At 41.8% G+C, this 11386-nt stretch overlaps 1 protein-coding gene across 2 annotated transcripts in view; it reads right to left on the minus strand.

Moving 5' to 3' along the window:
* PHACTR2 (phosphatase and actin regulator 2) overlaps positions 1 to 11386 on the minus strand; it is a 130021-nt gene that overhangs the window by 10838 nt on the left and 107797 nt on the right. For both annotated transcript variants that reach the window (XM_023513535.1, XM_023513536.1), the window contains exons 10-11: positions 8931 to 9068; positions 1077 to 1153 (exon numbers count right to left, since the gene is read on the minus strand). In XM_023513535.1, coding sequence (XP_023369303.1) covers positions 1077 to 1153; positions 8931 to 9068 — 215 coding nt within the window. The remainder of the gene's footprint in view (positions 1 to 1076; positions 1154 to 8930; positions 9069 to 11386) is intronic.

The raw sequence follows: 11386 nt of genomic DNA on the forward strand, positions 1-11386 counted from the left end.
TGGAAAATGTTCTTCTTAGCAAAGTATCACAAGAATGGAAGAAAAAGTATCCAATGTACACAGCCCTATTATGAAACTAATTTATAGTTCTCAAATGAAAGCTATACCCTAATTATAGCCTAAGAATATGGGGAGGTGGAGGGGAAGGGAGAGGGGTGGATGGGTGAAGGGAGGGTGATCGGAGGGATCACTTCTATGGTTTATCTTACAAGGGTACAAGTGAATCTTTCTAAAAATAGAATATAAACATCTTAACACAATAACTAAGAAAATGACACAAAGGCTATGTTAACCAGTTTGATGAAAATATTTCAAATTGAATATGAAAACACCATACTGTACCCCATGATTGCGTTAATGTATACAGCTATCATTTAATTAAAAAAAAAAGAAATTCTTATTCAGCATGCTAAGCCTAGTGTTCTTAAAAGAAATAGCTGAATTTATTATGAAATGCTAGAAATGTATAAACTTACCTGGTCATATCTTTAAAACTGCCACACTGATTGTCAGGGTATCAGTAAAAGCAAACAAGGATAAATGTGAAAGAACTGAAATGTTAACACTTTGGTTTTATGTTAAACTGTTTTAAAAATGATTTTCTTTTCTTGTTTTTTTTTTTGAGACAGAGTCTCAAGCTGCCACCTTTGGTAGAGTGCCATAGCGTCATAGCTCACAGCAACTTCAGATTCTTGGGCTTACGTGATTCTCTTGCCTCAGTCTCCCAAGGAGCTGGGACTATAGGCACCCGCCACAATACCTGGCTATTTTTTTGTTATTGTTGCAGTTGTCACTGTTGTTTTAGCTGGCTCAGGCTGGGTTTGAACCTGCCAGCCTCAGTGTATGTGGCTGGCACCCTACTTGTGCTATGGGCACTGCCTTAAAAATGATTTTTACAGTTTTTGGCTGGGGCTGGGTTTGAACTTGCCACCTCTGTTATATGGGGCTGGTGCCCTACTCCTTTGAGCCATAGGCACTGCCTTTAAAAAGGATTTTTAATTGTGATAAAATATACTAGCACAAAAGTTAACATCTTAGGACTTTTTAACATGTTCAACTTCATTCTGTCTACCTACCTTGTAAACTGTCGACTCTCTTCATGAACTTCCATTTCTGTGCTTTTAAATTCATTTAGTTCTTTCCTTATTGCTGCCTAAATAGGAAAAAAAAAACCCAGTTAAATAAAATTGTTATGTGGGTCACATATTTCCCTAGTATAGACAGTAGCGACCAAGCAGACATTCCTTTAATAAATGTCTTGGAGAGAGAAAGGATTCCTAACCTATAGCAGGTAAAAATGTAATACCTATGCCATTCTACAGCAAAGTAAAAGCAGAACAGCCTTCCTTCAAGTGTCTTGAATTGGTAGTGGTGGGGGGGCTTTTCAGAATTCATCCCTTGGCCGACTCTGTGAGTCACACAGAACATCCCCTACCCCTGATGACCCAAGGGAAAGAGCAGGTCATGCGATTTTTCTGAGAAAGAGTATCATTCTCCTATGAAAGGTCTGCATTTAATCCTGCCCACCACGACATGGCTTTGGCTTCTTAGAAGGCGGCAGTTATGCACCCTTTAATATGGCCAGTTTACACAAATACAACTTGAAATTTCAAGATAGCCCTGAAAGAAAATATCAAGATAGCCCTCAAAGAAAATATCACGTAGGACACATTACTACTTAAAGAACTCACAGTCCACGCCACCCAATCTTTGGTGTTCAAAAAGATGGGTACACCATTCAGATGGAAAAGCTGAGATGCTCATCAAAATTAGTTATCTGGTAATAAAGAGCGGCAGAACCTTGGACGCTTGCTGGTTTCAGTTCTTTGGCTTATTTTTATTTCCTAATTTTTCTATGAAGAATGTCTTACTGGTATAAGAAAAAAAAAGTGCTAATAAACACACCCCAGTCACTTCTAGGCAAAATGGACTCACCCGTCCAAACACAGAAAAATACTATAAGCCACGAAGAGTGACTTCACAGGAGACAGGAAAAGCTGCTTCGTGGTTGAAAAATAGTGAATTTCAGAAAAAGGAAAAGACAGGAGAAATCCCCAAGGCCTGTCTCTGTCTCTCCTACAGTAGCCATCTCTGTTTTTCCCCAGTGGTCCCTTCAATGCTCTGTTTGAGTCCTGTTGTCACAGACTGTCTCTTCTCCCCAGATATATTCCCCAGCCCCCACAGGGTCTGTGGGGAGCCTGTGACTGAGCACTGTGGCAGCAATTACTGCTACTGACTTTTGGAAGAGGCGATGAAGCAGGCAGTGACATGTCTGTGGGCCTAAGTGCCGGTGACAGAGCTGTCCAGCCTGACTCACCAGTCAGATCAATAGTAAGGACATTTTGCTTTGCACACCACACAAATGGATACCCGGAGGCAGAAGGGGAAATAGTGGAGACGCTGTCTGCTGCTCACCAGCTAACATCGGGAAAGAATTCCTCTTTGGAAGGAGGCATCTTAATTTGAACAGTGGCAGACAGAGATCCTCTCTCTGTGCCCATTTTCAATTTCTCCTCCAAATGGGAAGTTTCAGCAAAGGGAGTACAAAGCAGAACACTCGCAGGAGAAGGGATAGATTCTTAGTTAGCAGTGTGACCCTCAGTAAGTCAGTTTGCTCCAAAAGTTCAATTTTCCTGTCTGGAAAATGGGGAGGGAATTCTTGGCAGTAGTAGCATGAGGATTAATCAAGAACACATTTGAAAGGGCTTTGTACGCTGTAAAATCATTAATAAAATGTCATTATTATAAGGCTTTCCAAAACCAAATTATTTTAGTATGTGACTGTGACTACCAACTCTTTCATCTTTATTTATGGAGAGTCTACTAGAATGAAAGAAAATAATGTTCCTGAAAGAGATTCAAACATAAATAAGAGAAAAGTCCTTCCTCACAGTAGTAGGTTGGCTACTGAGCTAAGACTCCGGCCAAAAAAAAAAAAAAAAAAATTAAAAAAAAGTCAATGAAAGCATTCTTCGAGAAACAATTGAGTATGAAATTTACAAAACAGTCCAATTATAAATTGTGTGCTATACATCCTTTATAGTAATAAAATTCACAATTCACTGCTGACCGTGTCTATATGCACACATTTTCCCCCAGAGAGCCAGTACGCTGTGGGCACATCTCACGTGTCCATCTTTGATGTGACCGTGCCACCCCTCATTAAGATGTGGAGTCACTCTCTCCAGCCTTGACTCCAGGTGAGCTCTAACTGCCTCGAACAACAGAACACAGTATGGGTGATACCATGCCAGTCCGAAGTGTAACCTTAACTGGTCTGGCACCTGTAGCTTTTTTTTTAATTAATGTTTTTTAGAGATGAGGTCTTATGACACTACCCATGCTATTAGGCTAAAGTGCAGTGGCTGTTCACAGGTGTGATCATGGCTCACTGCAGCCTCAAACTCTTGGGCTCAGGCCATCTTCCCACTTCAACCTCCCAAGTAGCTATAAGCTATGCCTAGGACTATGTGCGCCATTACACATTTTTATTAAAATTTTTTTTAGAGATAGTGTCTTACTATGTTGCCTCAGCTAATTCTTGCTTCTTGATAGCCAGCTGCCATGTAAAAAATAGTGCCTGCTCTCAGGAAACCATCCTGTGAGTAATATGTATGGAAAGGCTCCAGAGGACGAGATGCCACGTGGACAGAGGGAGAGAGGCCAGGAGGACCAGGCCCAGGCAGTGAGTGACCAAGCCACCTCAAAGTGGATTCTCTAACCCCAGCACCCCCTGATGTCACAAGGATCAGAAACAAACTGCGGAGCTCAGCCCTTCCCAAATTCCGAACTCACCGAATTATGAGCGAAACAACTACTTGCTTTAAGCCACTAAGCTTTGGGGCAGTTTGTGACAAAGCTGTTGATAACCTGAATGCTATTTCCAGGCTTCTATCTTACGAATGATAGTATGAAGGTCCAGAGAGGCCACGTGAGTTGCAAGGTCTCAAATGGGTGTTGAGTAACCAAGATGGGGCTCACACACAGGGCTTCTTACGTCAAGTCCTATTCTCCTTCTAGTAAAGTGAGCTTCACGGCCTCATCATCAGAGAATCGCCTCAGAGCGCGACGTTGTGTGAGATGATTTGTAATTAGAAAGGATGAGTCAGTTACACGAACGATGTGGAAATCAATGTGATGTGAAATTAAAGGGACTGTTGGCTTGAGAAAAATATATTAGCAACATGTGCCTGTAGGCAATGAAAAAATTTTTTTAAACACATATTTTAAAAATTCACTTAAGAATGACCACGATGTTATTCCAAGAGTTACTTCTTGGAATAAAAAGAATGATTTTCTGAGAGGACTTAGAAGGGAAAAAAAAAGTAATTATGACCCTTTATGATAGTGAAATCTGTATACAATAATCTTAACTCTCTTCTTTGCAAAGACAACCAGAGTAACTCTTCACATAGCATAAAGGGGACTGATTTATGGAACAGGAGGAGGTGGGCTGAGATAGTGGGATAGAGGGATTGAAGCTCAAAACGGTGCTGGGTTGGACCCCTAATGGGAAGCCCTTGAACCAAAACTAGGTATTCTAGGGCAGAAACAATAACAGAACTCCAGGAAATAGCACTAAGACCAAATACATTGTATTTTGTTATCAGGAGAATTACAGAGAAGGAAAGGGTAATAAACCTGACTGAAACTAAGTTTAAAATTGGCTAGTGGTGAGTAGTAACAGAAGGTCTGATCAGTCCTAGGCAGCTCAGGGATGATCCTGGCAAGCAAGAGGTGACTGATTTCTTGAAAATATGGACCCTGCTGCCTTCTCCGTCTGTCTGTCTGTCTCTCTCTCTCTTTTGGGACAGAGTCTCACCCTGTTGCCCAGGCTAGAGTGCTGTGGCCTCAACCTAGCTCACAGGAACCTCAAACTCCTGGGTTTAAGTGATTCTCCTGCCTCAGCCTCTTGAGTACCCATGATGGTCTTCACAGAAATAGAAAAAATAATAAGACCCAGATTAACATAAACCATCTTGAGCAAAACAAACAAAATTGGAGGGATCATATTACCTGACTTCAAATTACACTACAGAGTTGTAGTATCAAAACAGCATGGTACTGGCATAAAAAGAGAATCGAATATAATAGAGAACCTAGAATTACAACCACCCATCCACAGCGAGCTCATCTTCCACAAACATGCCAAGGATATACACCGAGGAAGGGACAGTCTCTTCAATCAATGATGCAGAGAAAACTGCCTGTCTATATGCAGAAGAATGAAACTAGACCTTTGTCTCTCACTAGACATAAAAGTCAAATCAAAGTGGATTTGATTAACACACATTGCACGCCTGTATCAAAACATCACATCACTTTATGAATATATACAACTATTATGTACCCACAGTAATTAAAAATCAAACAGCTTGGAAAGAATAAAAAAATACTTTGACAGAAAAGAATAAATGAAGGCGATGCTCTAAGAAGTAAGGCAAGTAAGCACCGAGACTGACTTTGACACGAACGGCACTCGTGTTACATATGTTTAACCTTGAGCAGTCGTTTTCATAGCCCGGGGGGAGATGGAAGACACAAAGTGGGAGTAAATGGCATGCTGTCAGTGTGAAGGGGGAACTAGGTATGTGACACCCAGGGAACAGCAAAGAAAATTGCAAGCTGGCGCTGACTAACTAAGGAGCAGGAACAGTGCGAGGTACCCTGAGAATTTGAATCCGTGAGTCAGACACGAGGTTTACTGCCTGAACTCACAGCACTTCGGCAGTCTACACTCATTTTGATAATCTAGTTTAAAAATAATGTGGGTAAAACAAGTTTTGCAACAAAACGCATTTCTTGAGCTAGAGTCTAAACTTCTAACAACATACTTCGCAATATGTGAAGCAAAACTGAGAGAATTCTAAGAAGGAAAAGAAAATCCACAAACGCAGTGGGAGATGTAGTAACTTGCGTTTGTTTCCTGATCAAGCAGAGAAAAAAAAAAATACCCGAAGCTACAGAAATCTGAACGAAACTAACAAGCTTGATCTCATAGACAGATTTAGAACACTCTCCCCCCAAACTGTGGAACACATACTGTTTGCAAAAATATAGGACATGTTTATAACTACTGACCGCATCATTTAAAAATCCCAGTGCTTAAGGTCACACCCCGGACTCATTAGATCAGGATCTCTCGAGATAGGACCCGGGCAGTCACACATTTATTTTTGAGACAGAATCTTGCCCCAGCTAGAGTGCAGTGGCTTTTCACAGGTGTGGTCAGACAGCTCTGCAGTCTCAGACTCTGGCCTCAGCAATCCTCCTGCCTCAGCCTCCCAGGCAGCTGGGAGGACCACAGGTGCGAACCATTGCACCTGGCAGTGCAGCCACACCTTTCAAGTTCCCCAGGTGATTGCAATGTGTACTCAAGGCTGCAAACCATGGAATTACAGAGTCCTTTATAAGCTTCAGTGCTTTTACTATTTAAACAAGGAAGGATGAAAATGAATGACCCAGGGAGCTTATCTTCATTTAGAAAAGAATAGCTTTATCTAAGGCAAAAAAAATGAGGAGGAAGAAGATAAAAAAGCCAATGATGACACAGGAGACAAACATAATAGTGATGGAGAATAAAGTTAACTTTGTTAGTGTGTGTTATACTATCAAAAAAACAAATTATAGGTAAATAACTTAAGTGTGAAAAGCAGACCCATAAGTGTTCTAGAAGATACCATAGGAAAGGTATATTTATGATTTTGTATTGGAACAAGTAAAGAAAAAACAAAACTGTAAACCATAAAATGGTGGATAAGTTTGGGTGTATTAAATTTAAGAATCTCTTTTCCTCAAAAGACACCACACAGAGTGAAATATCCTAAATTGTGGACAGCGTCTGTGGTTCAGTAAGTAGGGCACTGGCCTCACATACTGAGGGTGGCCGGTTCGAACCCGGCCCTGGCCAAACTGCAAACAAAAAATAGCTGGGGATTGTGGTGGGTGCCTGTAGTCTCAGCTACTTGGGAGGCTGAGGCAAGAGAATCACCTAAGCCCAAGAGCTGGAGGTTGCTATGAGCTGTGATACCACAGTACTCTACTGAGGGCAACAAGGTGAGACTCTAAAAAAAAAAAGAAATATCCTGAATTGGGAGATGTATATATATGTATGTGTTTGTAACATTTTTAACTGGAATATATGAACAACTCCTATAAGTCAATGAGAAACTGACAACCTCAAAGAAAATGGGCAGAAGACAGGTACTTCACAGAAGTGGAAGCCAAAAGCCCTCCAGGCATATGGAAGTATGTTCATTGACAGCTAGGAGAGGTGAACTAGAAGCACAAGGAGACGCAGTCCACAGCCTCACCCCTGGGGTGCGGTCCCCAGCCGTGCTCCCCATCCCATCCGCACGGCTCTCCTCCCTGCCTTTTCCCCCAAGAGCTGACTGCTCCACTGATCACCCTGTTCCATCTCTTACTATCTTCTTCTCATGGATATTCAAACTTTCCCTTTCTTTTGGCTCCTTACAGCACAAAAAATTGCTCGAGCATTCCCCATAATTAAGAAAAAATCACTCCCCTGATATCCTGCCTTACTTTCCAAATTTACCCACCCAAGCTTACAGTCTCCAAATCACAGCCACACCTCATATGACCACCTCATCCTACTGCTTTGCAAGAGCCCAGGTTCATGAGCTTGTGTTGATCCTCATTGTGTCCACTATCATTGGGCTCCTGCCCATCAGTGGGAGAATCACTTGAAGCCAGGAGTTCAAGACCAGCCTGGGCAATATAGCAAGACCCTGTCTCTACAAAACAAAATGAATCAAAACAAAACAGCTGGGTATGATGACATGGGCTTGTAGTCCCAGATACTTGGGAGGGTGAGATAGGAGGATTGCTTGAGCCCTGTGAGTTTGAGGTTACAGATAGCTATGATCATGCCACTGTACTCTAGCCTAGGCAACAGAGTGAGATCCTCTCTCTCAAAAAAAGAAAAATATCATATTTATTAAATATTAAACCAAAATATTTAGTTCTAGCATCAAGACTGGCTATAGCATGAGTTTATTCAATACCATATTTTTACCAAAGATAAAATTAAAACTCATTTTGAAAGATATTAGGAAAATCATAGAGTGAAAAATTTAGAAACAAATGGTTGCCATAAATCTTTGCTTGTGGAACCATGGACTCTTGTAAGACAGGAGTTTTTCTACATTGACAGAACCCTCTTTTTTCTGAACTGTGTGCAATGATATAGACTAGGGGTTGGCAAATCATGACCTGTAAACCTAATCTGGCCCACCATCTGTTTTTGTAGATAAAGTTTTATTGGAACACATACATGTCCAATCAAGTACATGTTGTCTAGAATGCTTTTATGCTACAGTGGCAGAGTTGGGCAATTGTAATAAAGATTGTATGGCCCACAAAGCCTAAAATATTTACTTTGATGATTTATATAAAATATGTACTAGCCTTGATGTAAATCAGACTTTCTCAACTGGGTTTTTTTGTTTTGTTTTTTGAGACACAGTCTCACTTTGTTGCCCTTGGGTAGAGTGTTGTGGCATCATAGCTCACAGCAACCTCAAACTCTTGGGCTCAAGCAATCCTCTTGCCTCAGCCTCCCAAGTAGCTGCGACTACTGGAACTTTTTTCCACTGTTAACATAAAATAAGCTGTATAAGTTATAATTTCCAAGAGTAAGGATAAATCCGGGCTATGGGAAAGTGCTCCCCATCCAGGTTTGAATGCAGGTAGGTCACAAGGTAACTAATAACTAGTTTTCTCTAAAACTTCACTTAAAGAACTAGTTTGATATTACTATTAGTAAATATATCACTTAAGTGGTTTAAATAATCAGAGGCAGAAAACCGTTGGAAAATTGAAAGATCTAATCCCCTCGGAAGACCAAGTTGGGTATTGGAGCTTTCAGAAAAGAAACACAATCTACATGAAAAGCCCCCTCAGTCTCTTGCCTTGTCTGCAGGTGTTAACCTGGCCCAGGGCTTGTCCGCCCGGCGGTCATAGTCAGGAGAATCAGTGACTTCTACATACTCATTAAACCGCAGAATCCTTCGAGCTTGTAGCTCTGCCACTGTCGGTCTCAGGCTGAGCTGCAGGAGAATAGGAGAAAAAGACAGAGTTCAGGAAACCGCTTACGGCCACATGGTGGCAAGTTTTCTATAGAGAACACCTCAAAGTTATGGTTAAATAAGGTCACTTTCAGGTATCACAAAAAAAAAAAAAAAAAGCAGCAGTGTCTTGGGAATTTCTAATGAGAGCTAGAAAGCAGTGTGCCCTGATTTTTGAGACTATAAAAATTCATCACTGTTAGATAGGTCACAGTCTGTGGCAACCATCTGAATAGTGCTATCCTCCCCAACCTGCCTGGCAGTGTGAGAAAGGCCTGTCATCCCTGACACAATGAACAAGTAGTGACACGGGCACAGTAGTAACCCAGATAGGGGATGGCTGATTTGGTGACTGAATTATCAAGATCAAAGCTGTGAAATTTTTAGAAATGAGAATACAAATCTCTGTTCCTACTATACTAAACCTATATTCAGAAATGCACAGAAGGATGACACGGAAATTGTCGGGGAAGGGTGTGCTTACAGTGCAGTCGTCCCTGAGAGAATAAGGCTTTTAGTGGCCCGGAACGCCAACGGGGAGGAACCAGGAGGGGAGAATCACTGGGGAACTGCACTTCCGTGGGGCCATCGTGCTTAAAACAGCTGCAGCCTCTAAGACATTTCTAACATCTGGGTTCTTCCTTCTGCCCTTTGTCAAACTCAAATTTATAATTATATTTAATGTAGCCAGCCCTTGGAGTATTTTCTTTCCTCTCTTGGTCCTTTGTCAAGCTAGGAATAAGACTGAAACAGTTACACCAGAGGAAGAACTTGCTCCCTGGTCTACAGGGGTCACCTACTCTCTGCTACTTAGGGTCACCCCCTTTTCTGGCCTTTCTCAGGTGACAGGTATCATAGAATTTCCAGGCAGGGAGACCCAGACCTCTGTTTCCCCTATGGGGTCCATTTTCAGCTTGTTTTCTCTCTCCTATATTCTTTGTACGTAGCCTGACTATCTCTCATCTAAGTGGTCCTCCATGGAGGTGTTCCTTATTTGCGTGGTCCCCAGGGTGGTACACCAGGCACACACTGTGTACTCAAAAATAGTCCCTTTCCTGGGCCTCGATTTCCTCCTGAGGCTGAACTAAGTCAAAGGCCCAATATTCAAAGCATTCGTGGAATCGGAATCTCAGAAGGCCTGGGCCCACACCGCGAGCCCACTTCAGCTGGAATATGCCAGCTATGGCTCCTTGCACCTTCACAGAGCCCTGGTAGTCAGTGGGCAATGGAGGAAATAATCTAGGTGGTGCTGCTACCTTCTTCGTTGCTGTCCAATCTGTAACACTAGCTTCTTGCTGCCTTTTCGGGGCAGGTAGGAGAAAGGAGGCAGAGAAATCCTTGCCTCTGAGAACAGGCCAGAAGGAAAGTAATCAATGACCACAGAGGTCAGAAGTTCTCCATCCACTCTCGCCCTCAAGACTGTGTCAGTCACGGGGCCGCCATCAGTACTTATGGCTGACCTGTACCCATGGCAGGAGCTCTGTGTCGGGGAGGCCAGTGGCTACAGAGGGTGAGGGCAGCACTCTTGCCTTGTGGAGGAGCCCAGCTGGATTGACAAAAAGGCTTTATATGTCACAGGAGTGAGCCCAGAGCAATGGGGAAGAGCGAATCTTGTCTGCAGCTAGTGACGTGAGGGCCACTGAATGCTAAAAGAGTGATTTCTAGAAACTAAGTTGATTCAGCTTGATCATTATTTGACATTTAAAAAAAGAAATGAATTAAGGATCTTTATCCTTGAAAACCAAAACTGATAACTTCCAAAATGCAGTCCCTGTAACTTTTCCATGGGAAATGGACTGTGTCCTCCACCTGCCTTGGTGTGCTTTCACTATGGAAGGACAGGTCACACACTCCAATGAGCTGTCACAGTTTGTCACTGCCCATTTCCAGGTGTGAAAGGTATATCTGAAGAATTATTATTACAAAGGTTTACAATGAAATATAAACTCTGATGGTGCTGAATTTTTCCAAAGACTTATTATTTTAACACAGAAAAAAGTGATGACTCTGGCATCAGATTTATATTTTCGTAAATAAATGAGACCAGTTTGTTCAAGTTTTGGAGGTAAGCTATCTGTCAACTTGGATAGTACTGAAGCAGGCAGGCTGGACGATCAAGTTCACATAACCAATTACTAACCCAGCTCTGATATGGAATAGCGGCAAATTTGCAGTAGTAACAAAATATTTATTTGTTTAACATTTCTAAGACTAAATGGAATGTCTTTCCTTTTTTAAAAAATTTTTTTGGTCCCTCCTACTCTGTCCTAAAACATTTCTTTTTTTTTTTTTTTTTTTTT

This window comes from Otolemur garnettii, unplaced genomic scaffold (assembly GCF_000181295.1).
Source record: "Otolemur garnettii isolate 467f Iridium unplaced genomic scaffold, OtoGar3 scaffold00042, whole genome shotgun sequence".
Taxonomy (NCBI): domain Eukaryota; kingdom Metazoa; phylum Chordata; class Mammalia; order Primates; family Galagidae; genus Otolemur; species Otolemur garnettii.